General features: G+C 44.1%; 1 protein-coding gene across 7 annotated transcripts in view; it reads left to right on the top strand.

Annotated features, from left to right (window-relative positions):
* DHRS11 (dehydrogenase/reductase 11) overlaps nt 1-20,558 on the top strand; it is a 66,628-nt gene that overhangs the window by 27,023 nt on the left and 19,047 nt on the right. For all 7 annotated transcript variants that reach the window (XM_067538110.1, XM_067538114.1, XM_067538108.1 and 4 more), the window contains exon 2: nt 16,857-17,066. In XM_067538110.1, coding sequence (XP_067394211.1) covers nt 16,857-17,066 — 210 coding nt within the window. The remainder of the gene's footprint in view (nt 1-16,856; nt 17,067-20,558) is intronic.

Genomic DNA, 20,558 nt, shown 5'->3' with positions numbered 1-20,558 from the left:
ATGTATAACGGTTTACACATTTCAGACCCACTTTCCACTGGGGTAAATAACCACACAAATCACAGAGCAATGAAGAATCAGACTCGTAGGCCTGGTCTACACACAGATTTTGTACTAGTATATCTATTTTGGCTAAGGGTGTGAATTTTTGCTGATCCTGTTTTACTAATACAATCCTTAGTGTGGACACAGTTATGCCAATATAAAGGTCCCTTATACTGGTAAAGCTTATTCCGCCTCCTATATGGGAATAAGCTATATGGGTATTAGCACTTTTTTATACCTGTGTCCATGGTATGGGGGTTTTGGTGCTGTAACAATAGCATGTAGTTAAAGCAGTACAACTTCTGCATGTAGAAAAGGCCTTAGTCAAAACTGCAGCGAGGGTATTCAGCTGACAGATCTGTCCTTTGCTGTTCACCTTGAAGTACCAGTGTAGGACGAAGTGTTTACCCGATGCTTTTAAAATTTCCTGGCTTTCCCATTTCTGTATTGAAGCCTTCACTTCATAGATGCCAAAGTGATTAGCTTAGTATAAATGTCTAGACTCAATATACTGCCTTTTGTTTTATTCACCCATTGGAGGTGTGACCAGAAGTTGATTAGTCTCTGCATAAATAAAAATCTGACCTATGATTTGACCAGAAATGATCCAGTCCTATTTGAGTTCTTGATCATCTTAACAGCAGGGAAATTACTGTTCTGATCAATGTTTATTTCTAATGGGAAATGTTAGTAGGGATTTCCCTAACAAGCTAGACAAATTCAGACTGGAACTAAGGTGTAAATTTTTAACAGCAAGGATAATTAACTGTTGTAACAATTTAGCAAAGGTTGTAATGGATTCTCCATTAATGGCAATTTTGAAATCAAGACCGAATGTTTTTCTAAAAGATAAGCTCTAGGAATTACTTTGGGGCAGTTCCATGGCCTGTGTTATACCGGGGGTCTGACTAGATGATCACAATGATCCCTTCTGGCCTTGGAATCTGTGAACGTTTCCAGGATTAGAGTGTAGTGGCAATTAAAATACAGGGTAAGAACTCAGCTCTGGATATTGATCCTTGTTCTGCTAGTCACTTGCTGTGTTGCTTAAGGCCTAAATATTTTTTAAAGCCTCTATCCATTTTCAGTGCCTTACTTTTTGGAAATCCAACTTGAGACCTCTTCTTATCTCAAGATGAGACACTCCAAATTAGTGGATGCTTGTGAAAATGTAGACATATTTATCTCTGTGTGCCTTAGTTTAAAGTGGGGGAAATAATCCCTTATTGTGAGCCTTAATTAATACTGCAGCATGCTTGACATGGAAGTTGCTATATAAGGCCAAAAGGATACAATACCAGACTGGAAGTCAGGAGACCTGGTTTCTCTCTGCCACTCTATTACTGTGTGACCTTGGTCAACTCACTTCATCTCTCTCTGCCTCAGTTTCACCATCTATAAAATGGGGATAATGATGCTCACCCACCTTTTGTAAAGTGCTTTGAGATTTATGGTTAAAAGGACAATATCGGTGCTTAAGTTTTATTATTATCATTGTTACTATTTAACAGCTGTGAGCAAAGAGAGTAAAATGCATTATTTACATAAGAATGGCCATACCGTGTCAGACCAGTGGTCCATCTAGCTCAGTATCCTGTTTTCTGACAGTGGCCAGTGTCAGATGCTTCAGAGGGAATGAACAGAACAGGGCAATTTATCGAGTGATCCATTCTTGTTGTCCAGTCCCAGCTTCTGGCAGCCAGAGGTTTAGAGACACACAGAGCATGAGGTTGTGTCTTGACCATCTTGGCTACTAGCCATTGATAGACCTGTCCCCTATGAATTTATCTAATATTTTTTAATCCCATTATGGTTTTGGCCTTTACAACATCCCCTGGCAATGAATTCCACAGGCTGACTATGCGTTGTGTGAAAAAGTACTTCCTTATGTTAATGATAAACCTGCTGCCTATTAATTTCATTGGGTGACCTCTGGTTCTTGCATTTTGTGAAGGGGTAAATAACACGTACTTATTCACCTTCCTCACACCATTCATGATTTTATTTTCTCTCATATTCCTGCTTAGTCGTCTCTTTTCTAAGATGAACAGTCCCAGTCTTTTTAATCTCTCCTCATGTGGCATCTGTTCTATATTCTTAATCATTTTTGCTGCCCGTCTCTGTACTTTTTCCAATTCTAATGTCTCTCTTTTGGGATGGGGTGACCAGAACTGCATGCAGTATTCAAGCTGTGGAAATATCATGGATTTATGTTGTGGCATTATGATATTTTCTGTCTTATTATCTACCCCTTACCTAATGGTTCGTAACATTCGGTTAGCTTTTTGACTGCCACTGCACAATGAGTGGATGTTTTCAGAAAGCTATCCACAATGACTCCAAGGTCTCTTTCTTGAGTGGAAACAGCTAATTTAGACCCCCATCGTTTTGTAGGTATAGTTGGGGTTATGTTTTCCAATGTGTTTTACTTTGCATTTATCAACATTGAATTTCATCTGCCATTTTTTTGCCCAGTCGCCTAGTTTTGTGAGATCCCTTTGTAACTCTTCGCAGTCAGCCCTGGACTTAACTATCTAATTTTGTATCATCTGTGGACTTTGCCACCTCACTGTTAACTTCTTTTTTCAGATAATTTATGAATATGTTGAACAGTACTGGTCCCATAACAGACCCTCGGGGAACCCAGCTATTTACGTCTCTTCACTGTGAAAACTGGCTATTTAGTCCTACGCTTTGTTTCTTATTTGATCTCTCTATTGGCTCAGCTGCTGTCCTTCTGAAATCTGGAGAAAATATCCCCAACATTTTGTTTGATTAAGGTGGGGTAAGAGTTAAATGATGCCCTGGAAGAATATCACAATCTCCTTCAGTTTGTAGAGTTGCTATCCACATTTTACATAGCACTGTTTTCTTGCAAACACCCATGAGGCTGATCTTACTTTGAAGAGAGCCTGTGACTCTCCTTTATTCAAAAGATCCCATTAAGCAGTTTTGACCCAGACTGAATGCCAGCCATGTATGTCAGGCACTTTGTTCTCAAAGAGAACAACGTTGTTAAAGCCAACGTAGCCTGGGAGATGAAAAGAGACATCTTGATTCCTCTTTCTGCTGGTGACGAACTGCACAGAACAAAACACAAAAAAACAAACAAACACCCCGAAACTCAGGAGATGTTTCTGCAATGATTGCTATGGTCAGTCTTGACAGAGGAGTCCTTCATTAAGTGAGAAAGAACTGCACACTGTTGTATGTGGTCTCTAACCCCAAGATGATGAGATTAACTAGAAGCAAGGGGTGCCCTTGGCAATTTTCGGGAAAACAGCATGAGCAACTCTGGATTGATAGCCATCAGCTGCCTTCTGCTTTGTTTGAATCTCCATCAAGGTCCATATGCTCTGGTTTATGGCATCTAGGCCGGAGCTCTTTTCTTTTCATCCCAGTGTTGTACTGAATGTTTGAAAGCACTAGCCAGCTGAGTGTGGAAACAGAGAGGTTAGAAATGTTAGTTTCTTTCTGGCCCGCAAAAGTGCACTGAAAACTTCTGCTGCAAGCCAAACCAAAGAAAAGGCAACAGAGAGAAACTTGAAATGGCAAAAAACAGGTTTTTTTTGGTGCCAAATTTATAATTTTCCTGGAGAAGAAGGGGGAGAGAATCCTGGAATGGACTTTAAATGGATTTACTGGTAGCTCTCTCTGCATACATGCGAGTTTACTTTCTCATTCATAAAGGCAATACGCAAAACTCTTCCCCCAGGCTTCCCTGTGGTTTTGTCCTCACGGTCAGTCCCACTCCCACAAGTGAGGCGTTTCAGCTTCAGCAAACCCAGGGAGCGAAGCACTCGGGGTGAGCCTTTAAACATAAATCTCCACATGCTTGTGTTTCTGTTCTTTTCACATCACACTTTGGATGCTGCAAGCATCGGCAGATCCATTCTCTCTCCTCCGACTTCTCCTTTGTGCTGACCCGTAGCTAGTGGACCTGGTTTTGGTCTCTCCCAAGTTAACTACACTGACTTCAGTCAAATTATTTCTAATTTACCACTGATGTAAGTGAAATCAGAATCAGGCCAAGTAGCAACTTTTTGCTGGCCCGTGCTAGCTCTGTGAAGGCCGGATCCTAAGCTCATTGAAGTCCATGGAAAACATAGATCAGAGCATGAGTCACCTTCTGCCACCATTCCACCTTTACCTATCTGATTCTGTTAATGCCCACATGCCGCCCTAGTCTAACAAAGATGAGGGGGGTGAAACTTGTTCTAAATGTTCCCTATTCTTCTGGACTGCCCAATGGCACTTAGATCAGCCCTCAAACCTGGAGAAGCAACAACTATTTAAACCTCCCTTGAGTAAGAAGCATGTGCCTCAGAGTAACAGCAATGCTTTGTCCTATGTGCAGAAGTGTGCCAGGAAACTTGTATATACAACCGAAGACACCATAGAGCTGGTTTGGGGGCGGAGAGGGGGAGTTGAGGAGGATTTTATTGATCTCCTCCCCCCATTTATTTTTATTTTTTTAAACTTTGAAATTACATTGACACTTTAGCCAGCTCTACAGTTCTTCGGGGGAGGGGGAGAAATGGGTGTGTGCATTTAATGTCACAAACACTTTTTAAAAATATCTCCCCCCACGCACCATTATTTTGAATCTTGGAATTCAAAATTAAGTCAAATTTGAAACATTTTGATTTGCTCCAATAAAGCAGCATCAATGAGAATGAAATGAGAGAGAGAGAGAGAGAGAGAGATTCTCTACACTTTTACAGCGTGTAAATGTGATTTGTTTTTAATTATTATTTTTTTACTCTTTCTCTTTGTTATCCAAGGTGCACGATGACTCTTGACAACCTTGAGATATAGCGGATGTCCTGTTTTTGTTTGCTCCACCTTGGTACATTAACATCCAAAGAGAGTATCTTGCTTTACCATAATGAAAAATGACAGTGACAGTTAAAATTCCAGGCACTGCTGGAACAGCAATTGAACACAATTCTCACATCGTCCTTGAGTGTACTGCAGTTTTTTTTAAAAGTTCTTTTTTTTAAAAAAGAACAGAAATTCAGGAATATTAAAATTGGCCAAGACTTGGGAACCTGAGGCCAGCTCACTCTTGAGCCTATTTCATTCTTGTTACTTCTCTGACAAATTGTTCCCTATAATAAGAGACAGGTGAAGTCAATTTGGAATTATTTGCTTTTAATCTTCTCCACTCCCACCAGAGCCACCCTCAGGTTAGAACTTATTAATGTTCTGCAGATGCCAGCAGAGAAGCTGTACTTAGTTTGCGCGTCTAGAGCTGCTAACTTTTTAACTGGAAACTAAGTTTCTGTGTCTGAGAACCAGGAGCCCAGAATGCTTAAAGCTGTACAGAAAAACGGGGGGAGTCAAATTTTCAAAAACGCCTAAGTGACTTGGAAGCCCATTGTTAAGAGTGAATGGGTGCGATTTTTAGAGTATTTAAGCACCTAAAGATACAGATAGGCGCCTGGTGGGTTTTTCAAAAACCACAGGCACCGGACTTCCATTGAAATCAATGAGAGTTGGGCACTGATGTGCTTTCGAAAATCCCAGTGGGGCGGGGCACCTTAAATACATTTAAAAATCTGGCCCTTGTGAGCTGAAGTCTTGTTGTGAGTCAATGGGACTTAGGCTTCTAAGTCATACAATGCATTGGAAAATTTTACCCTAGTTCTTCATTAATAGTAAATTACAGATGGTGGGTCCTGAGTCTCTTCTACATGAAGGCCCCTTACACTACTTTGACAGTGTAAAGGCGCTTTAAAATGACCAGAGTGAAAATGAGAATCATGCTGAACAAAATTTGAGGATATTCCCCCACTCACCCCAATGAAACAATTAATTACAAAAGAGAGAGGGAGAGCCATATTCCCATTTACGCAATGTTACATTGCTCTGGATGTCAATGTAATTTTAAGGCCCCTCTGCACTGTAAATGAGAATCTGATCCAAACAATTTTGACATTGTTTCATTGGATCAGGTCTCCAGTGGATTTACTCATTTGCCGTGTGTTCTATTTTCTTCTGTATCTTGGGGGGAGGAGGGGTGGAGGGGCTGAAGATCGGTGCGTAAATATCTAGCTTATCTATCTAGCTTATCTATCTATCAATCAATCATGTCAATTGATGTTTCTTAGGAAGACTCAGGAGGGGAGAGAATTGTCATATCAGGAAGAGGACAGAAAGCAATATTTTTCTTCCAGCTGACAGACTCTTTGTGCTGGGGGTTAGCTACAGCATTTGGATTAGTGAATCTTAATTTCCTGACAAGTTTATTTTACACTGCAGTGGGCATGATGGCTTAATGTGTGTTGTCTGCTGCTCAGAAATCCTAAAATCAAGAGTACCTTTGGTGTCTGCGTGCCTGGGGTGGGTTGTTTATAAGGACCAGGACTTTCTGTTCTCTGGGGTGGCAGAATGTACCACGGTATAGTGATTGCATTTGGGGGCAAATTAAGATCTTATCCCAAGTACAGAAAGTACATGGCCACGAACAGGCTTATGGGAGCAAAGAATGTCACCACCAACGCTGCTGAGACGCTTCCGCTAGGGTACTTGTAACAGGCACATATGGAGTGATAAGATCTCTGTTCTGAGGTATTGGCATTCAGGCTGCAAGATCGTTTTCTGGCCGGGAAGATCTCTGACGTTGGGCCTTATGTCTTTGTGAACCATTGAAATAATCCTGAAAGCTCTGACCCCTTGAGGTAAAGCTATGATGAAAATGGATGAATGGGCACTTCTATCTTATTACCTGTGTCTGCCTAGATTCTTACAGGGCTCCAGGCAATGTAGTATCTGAACACCACCCAACAGTTCTGTAGTCTTCTTTTAATTTGCCCATCTGCTGCTCTTGCAAAATGGCCTTTTAAAAATGTTTCTTCAAGTGTATGCTATGGTCTTTTCCTCTTTTTAAACATATCTCTTTCTTCAAACCTTATCACTACACAGTGGGCCCCATCAGCAAGATTACATAGATGGCCAGATGAAACCATGCACAAGAGAATAGGGAGGGCTAAAATTTAATCATAGGGGCTGTTTTATGCTGTGTCCTACAGAAATATTGTCTAGCTCAGCATAAGCAGAATGCTGTGGACAGAATGATGCTATTTAAATGTATTGATCCCTGTCATTTGGGCTAAACTCAGCAAGTTCACCCTACTTCGTTCTGTAGTACTAGTAATCACAGTTTCCATGACTGTGACACCTGCATTTAAGTAATTTGAAGTGTTCTAGGACCTGATCTGATGCCCATTGAAGACAACCAGCTTTGGACCAGACCCTTAGACATTAAGGCTGAGATTTGCAAAGTCGCCTAAGGGATTTGGGTGTCTAGCTCCAATTAAAATGTATGAGAATTGGGCACTTGAATCCAATCTCCGCCTGGGCATCTCATCATCCCAGTGGGTCACTTAGGAAACTCCTCTGTTTCACAGTTCTTTAGAACTGAGACATAGAGAGGCTGGGACTTGCCTAAGACCACACAGCAGGGGATCAGGAGAGCTGGACGCAGAACCCTGATCCCCGGCTGTGCCTCCCAGGTAGTACTTTTACCATCCAGAATTCATTAAAGTTCTGCTAGGGAGACATTTTCTTGTTAAGATTTTCCAGCATCTTCTCTGACCACGTTTCCATCTCTCCTCATTTCCATGAAAGCCAGAGGAGCGAATGAGTTATGCCGTTCTGAGTTATGTGGCTGTCCTGATTTCTGCTGGTAGATGAACAGAATGTTGATTCTTGGAAAGCTGTAGGGACCATGTATTTGAAAGACTTCCCTCTCATGCTGGCATGTTGCACGGAGGAATTGGTTGCTTCAGAGGCGAGCTGGGTGGGAGCCAATGCCCACGCTTTGGTTTTATGTTTAACAGGTCCTGTATTATTTGTAAATACACTGCAATCGTACACCAGCTTGCCAACTCCCTTCTCTCCCACTTCTCTCTGCAAATGGCTGTGATGTGGGGAAGATTTCACACCGTACTTTTCTCCCCGTTTCCCTTGTGTGGCATTAAATTTGTTTTTCCTCTATCTTTAACGTTTATTTAGAATATGATCATTTTTCTTGTGCCCTCTTGATACTCTGCCAGATGCTCTCTCTCTCCCTAACTACCTGAATAATTGTACTAGTGGAACAAAGCATTCTGAAAGCAGAATTCCCTCTTCCCTCACTACAGCAGATTCAGGATGCATTGTAGCTGCTTACGTCCTTGGAACCTGCATGCTTTAGCTTCCCTCTGCGTAACAGGGTTAAGAGAATGTGTTTTCTTCATCCTTAGCATGGACCGATGAAGAGGAAAACCGCTTTGAAAAGTGCTTGAGCTGCGAAGTTTGGGTCTGGAGTCAGATCTCAAACACCCGCAGTGCTCAGGGAGTGAAATTGCCAGTGAAGTGAATGGCAAAGCTTCCATTGACTTCAGTAGGGCTAAGATTTCAACCAGGGCTTTCAACTGTTGGCTTTTCTTTTGGCTCAATATAGAGATACAGGCCAGCTGCAAAATTCAGATCTGGATCTTGGTTTGGATTCTGAACAACCCTGAATTTCACAACATTTGGACCTGGTTTGTTTGAAGTTCACCTCTGTGATATGTGACAAAAGAATAACTCTGTTAAAAAAGCCAGTGAAAGGTGGCTGCCAGGCTTGTTAGCTTCCCCCAGACAAGATATATTCTTAATGCATTGGATTTCCATTCTTGTTATAATGTACCTCTATCCTAAATGGAAACTGGGATCCAGAGGAGCTTGGGGGCAGAGGAGCTGTCCACTGAGCGGAAAGCTTCTGGGGAAAACACTGCAGGATTTTCAGCTTCCAAGTCTCACTGGTACTTCTGTAGGACAGTGCCATGGTATCCAGTAGAAATGTAGTTGGAATTTAGCTAGGCAGGAATGCAACAGCCTTGTTGTCCACCCAGGTTCCAGCTTAGATTAGCACCTTACTCTTACAGGGCCTAATTCAACAGCGATTGAAGTCCATGGAAAGACTCCCACTGATTTCAATACGTTTTGGATATGGCCCACAAGGAAAACATTGAATTTTGGATGGCTGTAAGCAATCGATGCCTTACTTTTACCTCTCATCCAAAAATCAGCACCTGCAGCAGTAATGAATCCTAGCGCCATGCTGCCACATTATTTACCCTGGACACGGCTAGAGATCTTTTCCAGGCTCTTCGTTCACTTCGTTCTGGTTTTGCCCAGTTTTAAATGCCTCAGCCCTGAGGCCTGCTCTTGTTTCCTTGCGGGGAGGCGGGAATTATCCCACTCCATTTGGGATTCCTGCCTCTCCTGCAGAAGAGCCCAACCCAGGAATTCTCAAACAAATTCATGCCAGGTTGAGGTGTCATTCCCACCCCTCCTGAAAACTCTCCTCTGCAGTAGTGCTGCAGTAGTGCTGGTGTGCTGCTGTGACACTTGCTCATCATGCTGATCAGTATTGCTTCACTGGTACCTTGCACCGCCTCCCCCCCATGCTCATTGTACCCATCTGTTGCCTCTTATTTTGTTCTTAGATGGCAAGCTCTTTGGGGCCGAGACCAATACTTTGTGTTTGTACAGCCCCTAGCACAATGGGACTTTGGGGGGCTTCTAGGTGCTACAATAATTATAATGCCTGTTTCTTATATAACACTTGTTATCAATAGCATTCAAAGTGCCTCACACGCCTTAATGTATTTATTCTCACAACACCCCTGTCAGGTAAGGAAGTGCCATTTTACCAGCCAGGAATGGAGGCAAAGTGATTTGCCCAAACTCGCACAAGAAATCTGTGGTGGGACAGGGAATTGAATCTAGCTCTCCTAAGACCTGGGCTCGTGCCCTGCCTGCTGCATGATCTTTCCTCTCATTTAAGCATGAGCATTATCCCCATTCAGCCTGAGATTCTGCCTCCAAACGGTGGAGTACAGGGTGTTCACACTCCTATGCCCTATTTACCTTATGTTCATACAGTGCTGCAAATTTGCAGTCACTTTGGATCCCGCGAAAAGGGCTACAAAGGAAAAGAGAGCTCCCTTTAATGGAATGTAAGTTTCATTACACCCACTGAAATGTCACATTGGTGAAATTGCTGCCGGTGTTTGCGGGTGATTTGGTGGGTGTTTGTAGCCAGAGTCCATCTCTCCAGAGCAGCCAGACGTCATGTGACTATCGCCTCATGCTGGAAGCTGTCACCGTCTCTAATGTGACACATCAGAGATGAGATGCTGTTTCTCATTAGCATCAGGGCCTTTCGGAAGAGATAAGAGGGCATCCTCTGGAGAATTTTTTAGGCTGTGGCTATTGAATGATTAGCACACATGGAGAGCAGCAGAGCCGCTCATTTTGTTCGCTTTGTATCGTTTAGTTTGATAAAAGAGCTGGATGCTTATAATAGTTGCTGATAAAGACTAATTAGCAATTGTAATGCATGTGATTGCTGTGTCCTTTATCTACACTTGTGTGTGTGTTAAGGCTACAAACTGTCGCCCTCCATGCTGTGACGTTATTTGTGATTTGTATTAGTGGCCCTGATCTGATATTGAGACCTGTTGAACTGGGTGCTGTAGGAACATAGAACATGTATGTGTAGTCAAATAATATTAAAAAGACCATCACATGCAGATTCAGAATCTTGCCTGTGTAAAGATCTTTTAAAAATTTTCCTCTCAAATGACTGGATTTTGCCTTTAAAAATTCTCATTGAGACGTGTAAGGATTTGCTCATACTGGGTCACGATCTCCCCGAAGAATGGATACAAATACATAGAACAGATAAACTATATGGAGCTAGATCATTGTATTATTCTTGATGCAAAACCTGAGATGGGGAGGTAAACGTTATACCCCTTTTATGCCCCCTTCTGATCCCAGGAGCTGTCTGGAAGTGGCTTTTGCCCCTTGGGCAAGTTTGAGCAGCCTCAGTGTTGCTCGAAGCTATCTCAAGTGTAAAGCAGCTGAATCAAGAGCAGGATGTGCGAATACATAGAATATATCCATTGCAATGTATAGGTGATAACGCTGGAAAGCTATTCACGCTCCGGCAATAAAAGATAAAACTAAGCGAGGAAACGAAATACAGTATTGATGTTAATATCTCTTGTGAAGGCTCTATTCCAGTCTGCAGGCAGGCAGAATTAAAAAACAAAACCAAATAAACTTCGGGCCTTATTTCCCTCTGTTTTACACCAATGTAGCACTGCTGACTTCAAATGAGTTGCTCCTAATTACCACTGCTGTAAGAGTAGAATCAGGCTCTTAAAGCGGCACCAATGAATAATACATTGAGCCATCTTTATATTGGAGGCATTCATATTAAAAAGCATGTACACACATTCCCTTTGGTTCCCATAATGTAATGCTGCTTTATGAGTTTTGCCTCTTAAATGCAAGGAGAAAACAGGACAAACAAACCCAAGCACAAACAGAACTGTGAAAAAATGTGTCCAATAATCTTCACCTCTTTCTGTTCATATATAATGGGCCTAAGCCTCCCCTGCACAAAGGCCTTTTTCTTGGGTTTCTTGTGAGGGAGACAATTTTTTTCCCCTTGTTCTCACTTGCCAGATTTCTGATACTGGATCATTGTGCTTTCCCAGGGTAGAGGTTTGTTGTTTACTCTAGGTAATGAATCCCAGCGCTCTCTGAGCATGGCATGCATGTCCCTTTTTTTGTTTATGGGTAAACACTCAACAAAATTCAATGTGAAATTACATTGTGCAGACGAACAGAGTTACAAGTAACAGGGCTTTTTGGCTGGGATTTAGTGGTCGTGCCATTGCAGTTACGCGGGTGTAAAGGAACAGCTCCAGACATGTCAGTGGAGGGTAATGTCCAGGCCAGTATAAGGGAGGTTGTTTGCAGTTTTGGAAACAGTTATTGACATTAATGCAAAATGGGCAGAAAAGGCTACCAAAGGAGAATGGTAGCACTTCAAATCTGTTTAGCATGGTGTGACTGTACACGATGCAGGGCAATGGTGAACTGGGCCCAAAGGTGCTGCTGCTGATTGATAAATAAATAATTATTTTTATGACCATAGAATCTAGACGCCCCAGTCATGGACCAGGACCCCAACATACTAGGTGCTGTCATCTCTTGTGTACACAGTTTTTAACCTGGTAACTCCATTGATTTAATGGAATTATTCCTGGTTTACGCTGGTGTCAATCAGATCAGAATCAGGCCTTGTCTTCATTGCTGAAAAGGTGTATTTTTTACCTCAGGGTAACTCTCATGAGTCCCAAAAGTAAAAACACAGTGAAAACCTGGCATGTTTTGCTTCACCTCAAGGTAAATTAGGCGAGGGCAGCACTATAACCCCACCTGAGGTTGACCTCACCTAGTTTACCTCATATAAAACTAAAATGTCTGGTCTTCCCTGTATATTTGACTTGGGATAGTTCATGCAAGTTACCCTGAGGTAAAAAAGTACACCTTTTTTTTTTTTTAAGCAGTCAAGTCAAGGCCCAAAGCCTGAAACCTTTACTCCATTTAGTTCAATGGAGTTATTTCTATGGGATTTGGAAGAAGAGGTGTGTGATCGGGGGGGAAACAAAACAGAAAGGCATCTTTCTTTTGTTATCTCACTTGGAGATATAGGACCTAATTCTCATTTAAGGTAAGGGTATCTATACACTTAAAATGCTACAGCGGCACAGATTCAGTGCTGCAGCTGTGCCGCTGTAGCACTTCAGTGTAGACCAGGGTCCCCACATGGGGGGTGGGGGGAAGGGTACACTTTACTGGGGCCCGGGGGCCCTGGGGGGGGGGGCCCTGCCCAGGCTGCAACCCCCATTACCATGAGGAAAAAAATTTTCATGGCTCATGAGATTGTATGTATGGGATGAGGGATTGTAGTGTGTGTGTGTGTGTGGGAGGGGGCCTGTGTTACATGTTTGTATTTGGGCCCGAAAAAATGATGCTTGGGCCCTGGTGTAGACACACACCTTGGTGGCAAGTGGGGTTCTCCTGTCGGTGTAGTTTATCCATTTTCCCGAGAGGTGGCAACTAGGTTGATGGAAGAATTCTTCTCTTGACCTAGTGCTGTCTACACCGAGGGTTAGGTCAGCATAGCTATGTCTCTGTGCTGTGGATTTTTCACACCCCTGAGAGACAGCTATGCCGATGGAAGTTTTCAGTGTAGACTGGTCCTAACACTGCTTTACAAGCACTCCAGCAGTGTAAAAGGATGTTAAGGTGGGTGTAAATTACCTCTTGGAGACTCTTAAGTACTACTTTTAACCCCAAATTACACTTGCGTCCACTTTTAGTCCCCTGGCCCTTTTATGCTGCCAGCATGACATAACGGGGCTGGGGTGACCAGGTGTCCCGATTTTATAGGGACAGTTCCGATATTCAGGGCTTTTTCTTATATAGGTGCCTATTACCCCACCCCACCCCCTGTCCCGATTTTTCACACTTGCTGTCTGGTCATCTTACAAGGGGCCTTAGCATAACTGAGAATCAGGCCCAAGGTGACCAGCTACATTTCAAGGAAATAAAGGACAAAGATATGGAAAAAGTATCAGAGCATGGTTCATTTGAAAGGACATCACCCTGCGGATGCTTATTCGTGGTACAGAATTGTGCATTTATATCACTGTGTCTTTGCATGTTTAAAGCTTGATCTTTTTTTTAATCTGGGGCAGGGTTTCATTCTTTGTGGACTTGCACCTTGTCTAGTCATTGGCAACCGGTGCTGAGCGAATGATTTCCTAACCATCACCTTCCTGGCTTTGGCACAAACCATGCTGATCATCTGCTTGTGACTGACCTCCCTCTCCCAGCTGATCTCGGGTCTCCCCACCTCCCCGTAGGTCAGCAGGTGACCTTTAGCTTTGCTGCAGGAGGTGAGACTGTCTTTCGCTGGGATTGCTGGTAGCCTGTTCATCTTTGCTTCAAAAAGAGCATTTGAAAATATGTCTTTTCTTCTCAGGTGCTTTGTCTTTTAAATTACTCCTGTTTCATGTATTGAATCCCACTGCCCTTCCATCTGGCTTTTATGTTTTCACTTTTTAACCATTTTTGTTTCTTATAGTGACACAAGCACATTTTCCAAGAAGACGATGTGTGAACTCTAGTAGTCTTTTCTCTCTGACTTGTGTATTCATTTTAAAGGATAATGCTAAGGTAATTAGCTCCCCAAATTTGCATACTGTGAATGAAATCCTGCTTTCATTGAAATCAATGGGAGCCTTGTGAGTGGCTTCAGTAAGGCCAGGATTTATTTCACTGTGTCTTTTAAAAAGTGAGTCTAGTTCTTTTAATGTGGCCATCCCACTGATGTTTCTGTGACAGCCTGGTTATTTCAGAGAGCTCAGTTTAAAGCCCACGTCCCCTCCTGCCACTTGCATTAACAAAGCTGTGCCCGTGTATTTTGAGAGTGAATTTCACTCAGATGCTGTCTGATGCGGAACTCACCAGAAACCAGGCATGGCTTTTGCATGCTTTTTGGCTGTTGTTCAAATCATTTGTCACTGCAAAGACTAGTTTGAAAAACAAATACCTCGATTAAACTGGCAGCCTGGGTGCACAATAGTTGAGTCACCCGAGGGCTGTAATACCTCGGTTTAACTCTGGTTGTTGGACTGGGTATGGGGTGGCTGAATGGTGTGTAATGGCCTCTCATATATGAGAAGTCAGAATGACTTGAACTCTTGACTCTAAACATTTTAGTTCATTTTGTAGAACTAAACCCTTTGACTATATCACTTGGTAGGGAAGAGTTATATTAATACATTATTAGTTAATAATAATAATGAGTGATTATGTAATAATTTAATGATGAATGGGTGATTATTATTTATTATTCATCTATCCTGTGCCCTTTACATCTATCACAGTAAGACATCTTGGATGGCCAGGGCTGGATCATTAGACTGGGAATCATTTTTGTACAGCAATGCTGATGCTAATGATGTCAGCGCCCACTGATATCAATGGAATATTTCCATGGACTTCAGTGACTGCCAGATCGGACCCTTAAACCTTTACCTCGATCACTTCCCTGTGTGCAGTGGACAGGCCAGTCCTCACAAACCTAGGTGCCTTTTAGGAAGATGCCTTCAAGGGCTGATGCCTTGTAATTTATTTTGGCTCATTGCACCGTGTGAATAAAACTTAGATCAACAGCATGTCACCTCTGGGCGTGTGCTCTGTTAATGTCACTTTAATGACACTCAGTAGATCTAAATCAGTGTTTCATGGTGCATACGTTGTGGTGCAGATAAGGTTGAAAGTACTTGTATGAAAGCCAGGCAGCTTACACCAAATCCCTGATTCAGCAGAGACCTAAACACGTGTTTCACGATAAGCATATGCTTAAGTCCCACTGAAACCAATCGAAAGCTCAAGCTGACAGTCGCTAGGGTGGTGTGGTTGGAGGACCTTTGACTTGAATTCACTCCTCCCTAGGCCTGATGCAATTCCTGTTGAAGTCAATGGAAAGGCTCCCATGGTTTACAACAATGGATCATGCCCTAAATTTGCTGATCATCTTCAGGGCATAAGGCAAGGCTACCTGTTTTACGAGGGCATTGTTTGGTAAGAGCATGTGTTTTGTCTGAGTTACAGCCCAGCGGCTCAGTTGACAGTTATTTGCTTTCTATTGTTCTTCGTTATCAGTGTGGAGGTGGACGATTATGTGCACCACATAATGGGGCTAAATCAGATGATCTGAATAATAAATACATGGAAGCATAAAAAAAAAAATGACTTCCGTGAATGATAGTCTTCTTGGGCAGTAAGGAGTCACCAGGGCTAAGATTGAACATCACATAAATCCTTTAATGGGTTCTGAGAACACAGTCCATGCTGTGGCCTGGTTCAATTTATTCAAGCTACCTGGAAACATCTGATATTTAAAACGCCTCTGCACCCGACAGATCGTCTGACTATAAAATACTACAATCCAGTGCGCACGTTAGACAGCCTTGGGCCAGTTTGTCAGCCAGTGTAATTCACTTCAGTGGATCTATGCTGATTTACACCAGCTGCGGATCTGGCCTTAGAAATGCAAACCAAGTGGGATTCAGGTTTGAGTAGTTATGTCTGTGACATATATAGCATCCAACCCATAGGAGATAAGCTCTGTGGAGCTGGATAAGCAAATGTAATGTGCCAGTGACAGGCAAGTAATAAGGCAGCCTACGCTAAACATAAGATCCGGCCTCCTCTTGCTAAGCCCGGTGTGCACCTAAAATTTAGGCTGGCGTAGCAAAGTTGCTCAGGAGTGTGAAAATCCCTGTGATAGACACGGCTTGGTTGATGGAAGAATTCTTCCTTCCTCCTAGCTACTGCCTCTCAACGGGGTGGATTTACTGCAGCCACGGGAAAACCCCTTCTGTTGCTATAGCAAGTGTCTGTGCTACAGGGGCATAGCTGCCGTGGTGCTGCTGCTGTCGCGCTTGTAGTGTCGACCTAGCCGTAGTCCCGTTCTGTGGCGATGCTTTAAAATCAGGAGTCAAGGGTCATAATTTTAGTTGTCAGAACAGGAGATTCTGGCAGCCATATCTGCAGAGGCAGTGTAGTCCGGTGGATAGAATAACCAGACTGGCATTCCTGGTTGTATTGCTGATTGACTGTATGAGCTTGAGTGAGTCTGTCTGTGCCTCTGTTCCCTTTGTCTGTCTTGTCCATTTAGACTGCAAGCTCTTTGAGGCAGCAACTGGTCAGACCATGTGTTTATACAGGGACTAGCACAAGGGGACTTTGATCTTGGTTGGGGGCTGCTCGGTGCTGCTGTAATGCATGCTAATAATAATAGTGCTTGCTGGCGGAAATGAAGAGCACAGCTGATCCATTGGGCCTTTCCCAGGGGAAGGAATTCTGATTGCTTTTCTCTTCCTTCCTTTTTCTTTCTCTAGAAATTGGCAGCAGAATGCCAGAGTGCGGGATTCCCTGGTATCCTTATTCCATATAAGTGCGATCTGTCCAATGAAGAGGAGATCCTATCTATGTTCTCTGCAATCAAGACTCTACATCAGGGGGTTGATGTGTGCGTCAACAACGCTGGCGTGGCTCGCCCTGAGCCCCTGCTGTCTGGGAAAACGGAGGGTTGGAGGATGATGATAGATGTGAGTAGTACGCACGGGAGACCATGGGAACTACGATGGGCTGGGCAGAGAGAGGCAAGGCTTTGCCATGACCAAGCACTTGGATGCAGTTTTAAGTGTCGCCTGCTGGCTGGGTGTTAGGAATAGGAAAACGTGTTTTGCTTGATTCTTGAATCATCTGGAATGTGGGCGTGATCAGAGTAGGGGGGAGAGTGTGAAAAAGGGAGAAGAAATGGAGGGAAATATCCACTGGAAAAAAAATGGGGGGAGGGGGGAAACGGAGCAGAGACCACCAGGTGGAGTGAAAACCAAACACAAAGAGACTGTGGGGAAATAAGGAGCAGGGGTGGGGAGAGGATATCCTAATTAAAAAATACACTGTGATATGTCTACCTACGTATTTACGTGGCCCTCATCACTCTAGGATCTGGGCACCTCTCAGTCATAATGGATTTTATCTTCAGATCACTCCTGTGAGGTAGGAAAGTGCTGCTGTCCCCAGATGGGGAATGGAGGGATGAGGTTGATGGTATCTAACCCAGGGTCACACAGGGAGGCTGTGCCAGGAATTGAACTCAGTTCTCTTGAGTCACAACCCCATGCTCTCACCAATAGGCCATCCTCTCTCTCTTGATGTGCTGTAGGCATCCACTTGTCCCGGCCTAATTTGGGGTGGGGAGGGATTGTTTTGTCCCTGATACAGTACTCAGCACAGGCTTGTCTTTACCCAAGAAAAGAGTTTTGGTTTTAAATGAGATCATCGTGCAGCAGGGGGTGAAACCTATGTATAAATTTCATGGGGAAAAGGTTGGCAAACGTGAAGGCACAGCCGAACAAATAGCCGTAGACGCTTGCAAAATCTCCATCCCCAGTGAGGTTCATCTCTACTGGGTACTGTTGCTGTGTGCTGTTAAACAACTGCTGTCTTCCACCTTAGAAGTGGCAGCATTTCAGCAGAGAGCCTGCTACATACATGCAGGATGATTTCATTACATGGGGAGCCCTGCCATCATTGTCCTCTTTAGTGACGGCAAAGACCACAAGTTGCTTTCTTGTTGCTGGGGAGGCAGCAGAGACCAGGGTAATGGGAGGTGGATGGGGAGGCAGCAGGGGCCAGGGGGGATGGATGGGGAGGCAGCAGTAGGGTCTGGGCCACCCAAACACACGTTCGTCCAAGGTGCCATTTTCCCCAAGGCCGGCCCTGCCTGGAACCTGGGGCATGCTGGTGGAACAGAGTGTGCGCTCACTTCTTTGGACTGTCCTATCCCTGCAGGCTCAGGGAGCCATTGCCATGTAGTTGTGTGAAATGTCCACTCCCAGACTAAGGGTACGTCCAGACTGCAGTCACGGGGTGTCATTGCAGCCAAGGCCAACATACCCCGAGATAAATCTTGCCAGCTCAGGTCCGTAGTTGGTCGACCCTCAGCTTGGGCTCAGCTCTCGTCTCTTTGAGTCTCTTGCCCCCTTAGGCTCCTACAGGGCCCCCCAGGCCTGGACAATTTTACTGCTCCCAACAGAAGTTCAGCTCACTCTCTGCTTCTTTTCAGTGCCCAGGTTACATTCCCCTTGTCTCCAGACTCTGCTGATGCTTCCCAGGACCCACTGTAGATCGCTGGCTTGAAGCAGCCCTCAAGGGCCTTCCCTCATCTTGAGCTTGTAGTGTCAATCTGTCCCAAATGGGAAGGGTGGCTTGAAGAAAACGGTGAGCAACTTGCTGCCAGAGCTCACTAGCAGTCCCTCGGAAAACTCCTCCCTGCTTCTGTGATCGGTCTCACCCTTTTAAGTGCCGCTTCTCCGGGTGGTGCATGTTCTGCAGATGCACCGAATTGGTGCGGCCTGCATGCAGGAATGCTCATCGGCCTTTCCACCAGTGGGACGAGGGCCTCATCCCATCACCAGCTCTTGGAACAGTGGAGCTGTTGCAGCGTACGCTTCCAGCATGGTCTGGCACCATCAGTGTCCTGGACAGGACAGCCTAGACACATCCCAATTGCTCCGTAAGTTGAGGACTTGGTAGAACTTTAGTGACATGGAGGACCCATACCGACCCTCTGCACAGGGGTGTAAATTTCATACTTGATGTGATGTACCCTGGTACCTATTGATGGCAGGGATATTTTCCAATCTTCTGTTCAGCTCTACCCTGAGGTGCTGAGGTTTGGTGCTCCTCAAGAACCACCCATGGAGTACCGGAGCTGACTTTTCTGATCAAAGCATGTCATATGTCAAAGACAACCACCAAAGCACCTGTATGTACAGGAGTCGTGAACCTACTTCCCACTTTGGGCTGACAGAGTCCAGATTTGTTGACCCTCCAAATGACGTTTCAAAGCCTATTAGTTTTCCCAGGCTTTCCTGGAGGAGGTGGGCTATTAACTATATGTCCCTTGAACCTCATGACCTGAATCCTGTGACCCTAAAATATTTAATATGCTTCAATATTATTTTCTCTGCAATCTATTGATTTTTTTTTTTAAGTGAAGATCCTAATTTTTAAACTAAAATTGGAAATTAAGTGCCAGGCGCCTGCTTTTGTAGCTAATCCTGTTAGTTTCACAGTTTGTTGCAGAGGTAGGTAGTACAATGGGCTGATTCATATCAGCCTAATAAGCTGTAGCATTCCTTTTTTTCCCCTGGTCTTTATTACTTCATTTTCTGTCCAAAATCTGGTTAGAGCTGGACAGAACTGAGCCGATTTCGCGTGCCGTAGTAGGAAATTGTGAAATTCTATCACATTATTTACAAAACCAGTTTTCCTTCTGCTGCTGTTGAGAAGTGACATTCGACAGCCTCCTCTGCTTTGCTGGGATCCATGGGGGTAAAGTCATTTATCTAAAGGCCAGGAGAGGCCACGCTCATCAATTAGTCCAACCTTCAAAGCTGCATGCCACCTGCGCAGCATGTTTTGAATCCACAACCTCTCCTCGAACACCAACAGCCAGCCCTCTGCTATGCAGCACAAAGCAGGTAACTACGTCCTGCCCCTCCACTGCAGCTTGTATGGAAGGGCAAGGGGGACGCTGGACAGCAGTGCAGAAGGTGTATACCATCATATCACACCGTACCCTGTGTGCATGAAAGATTGCTCCAGCCAGAGGCAAGATTTGGACCCGTGGCTTCTGGACAAACTGTGGCCTTCCTGAGTACCGTGGCCCTCCTGCCACCACTCCAGCCTGACCAGCTGACGACAAAGAGAATTCTAATTTAAAAGCTGCTGGAAGGCCCAAACATTTTAACTACTTGAAGTCTGGTCCCACCCTGTGCGATGATGGAATTCAGCAGGAATATGCCGATTTGATCTTTTGGTCTGTGGGAATCAGCCCAATAGGGGCGTGTGGGTGTGTGTCAGCGCCAAACTGGCGAGGCCCAGCTGTGTCTGTGCTTCAGAAGCTATTGCTGTTCTTTTGGGAGGAGGTCTGCTATGTCCTTCCCAATTCATTTCTCTTTAGCATTACATTGCATTTGCTTGCTGCTGTGACTTTATACAGAGCAGGACTCTTGTCCAGCCAGGTT

Source organism: Emydura macquarii, unplaced genomic scaffold (assembly GCF_026122565.2).
Source record: "Emydura macquarii macquarii isolate MOO-44397 ecotype Brisbane River unplaced genomic scaffold, CSIRO-AGI_Emac_v2 contig_450, whole genome shotgun sequence".
Taxonomy (NCBI): domain Eukaryota; kingdom Metazoa; phylum Chordata; order Testudines; family Chelidae; genus Emydura; species Emydura macquarii.
The sequence above is the reverse complement of the archived record's forward strand: the minus strand, read 5'-3'. Positions and strand labels throughout refer to the sequence as shown.